At 45.4% G+C, this 1,969-nt stretch overlaps 1 protein-coding gene across 1 annotated transcript; it reads left to right on the forward strand.

Annotated features, from left to right (window-relative positions):
- Window positions 1–48: 48 nt before the first annotated feature.
- LOC118732592 lies at window positions 49–1,133 on the forward strand (the record flags this gene model as incomplete). Its single annotated transcript, XM_036461720.1, has 1 exon — window positions 49–1,133. A coding segment is annotated over exon 1 (1,085 nt), but the record flags the coding sequence as incomplete, so codon positions are not given.
- Between the last annotated feature and the right edge of the window lie 836 nt (window positions 1,134–1,969).

Consider the following 1,969-nt stretch of genomic DNA (forward strand, 5'->3'; position numbering starts at 1 on the left):
ATTAAATTGTTTCGGTCTCAACAAGCTAGGCTTCGAAATGACCCTGAAATGGATCATTTGTACACCACGTTCATGACAGAGTACCTGGCTTTAGGGCACATGGAGAAGGTAATTGAAAACGAGGAGCCGAGAACTGTTTGCTATATTCCGCATCATGGGGTGTACAAGGAATCGAGCTCAACCACCAAATTGCGCACAGTTTTCAATGCATCCCGTAAAACTATAGAAAACATCTCACTAAACGACTGTCTTCATGTTGGCCCAAAACTGCAAAGCGATTTAAGCCAAATAATTATTCGATGGCGGCTTCACCGCATTGGTTTCATGGCAGATATAGAAAAGTGTTATCGGCAGATTCTGGTCAGCCGTGATTACGCTGACATGCAGCGTATTATATGGAGAGGTACAGAAGGAGAGCCAGCAGCCTATCGATTGCTAACAGTCACGTACGGTTTAAATTGCTCACCATATCTTGCAATTAAAGTGCTGCAAACATTAGCTGATGATGAAGAGTCAACTTATCCTGAGGCGTCTAAGGTCTTGCGAGAATCATTTTACGTAGACGACTGTTTGCATGGAGCTGACTCCGTCGATGCTGCTTTGGAAATCCAGTACCAACTGCGACAGTTACTCCAAAGAGGTGGTTTCGTCCTACGAAAGTGGAGCTCAAACGCTGTAGACTTCATGCAGCGGTTAAGTGCAGATGACAAAGAGAATACTATTTGTTGCAACCTCAACCTGGACCGTACAACTAAAGCTCTTGGCATTTATTGGCTCTGTGATTCAGACTCTTTGACATATAAGGTTAGCTTGAGTCCATTAACAACCCAAATCACCAAACGGCAGCAATTATCAGACATCGGTAAAATTTACGATCCTCCAGGGTTACTAGCGCCGATAACTGTAACTGGAAAAGCTATGTGTCAGAAGTTGTGGGTGGCCGGTTTAAACTGGGATGACCCAATTCCCGAACCACTTCAGCAAGAATGGCAACGGTTTCGAAAGGAGCTAGGTGAAGTTGAGCGTCTTAGAATTCCAAGGTGGCTCGGTGTAGAACCTAACTCTAGAGGTTACCAACTGCATGTCTTTTCCGATGCGTCCGCCATAGCATATGCTGCGGTAGCATATCTCAGGTTCGACACAGCGCCGAGAAACGTACATGTTGCCATTTTGGCTGCGAAGACAAAAATCGCCCCCTTGAAGAAAATAACAATTCCCTGTTTGGAACTAAATGGAGCTCTGCTGGCAGCCCAGCTTGCGACCAAGCTTTCGGAAACACTTCAACTACCATACCTTCAAACATACTGTTGGTCTGATTCAAAAACAGTTCTCAGCTGGATCCGATCAAATCCTGGAAAATACAAACAATATGTCAGTAATCGCATAAGTAAAATCCAGGCAATCACATCTGTTGACTCTTGGAAATATGTACCAACCGCCAGTAACCCTGCGGACGCAGCATCTCGGGGATTTATGCCATCGCAACTTAAGGAGCTTTCTATTTGGTGGGACGGACTGCAATGGCTTCGTTGTCACTCTCATCAATAGCCCACACAACCTTCCATCGGGCCAGCCAGGACTGAAGCAACTGTGGTGTCGTTGGCTACAATGCCATCACATCAACCTCCGTCGGTTCTGGCCACGCTCCTTTCTAAGTACTCAGACCTTAACAAATTGTTAGCAGTTACCGCGTTTATGCAACGGTTCATAGCGGCGGTGATGAAAAAAACCCACGAAACGACTCCATGGTGTTCTGCAGGAGAACGAACAGAAGCATTGAAGCTGTGGCTCAGGTACGTTCAACACACACATTTTAATAATGAACTTTCTTGTCTTCGCACGAATAAGCCGATCAGCATGAAGAGCAAACTTCTCCAGTTTAACCCAGTCATTGATGAAGATGGTATCATTCGACTAAATGGACGACTGCAGAATGCACGATTTCTTTCTGCGTGTGAACGTTCTCCAA

The sequence above is a fragment of the Rhagoletis pomonella genome, unplaced genomic scaffold, assembly GCF_013731165.1.
Source record: "Rhagoletis pomonella isolate Grant_MI unplaced genomic scaffold, Rhpom_1.0 Rhpom_scaffold_22982, whole genome shotgun sequence".
Taxonomy (NCBI): domain Eukaryota; kingdom Metazoa; phylum Arthropoda; class Insecta; order Diptera; family Tephritidae; genus Rhagoletis; species Rhagoletis pomonella.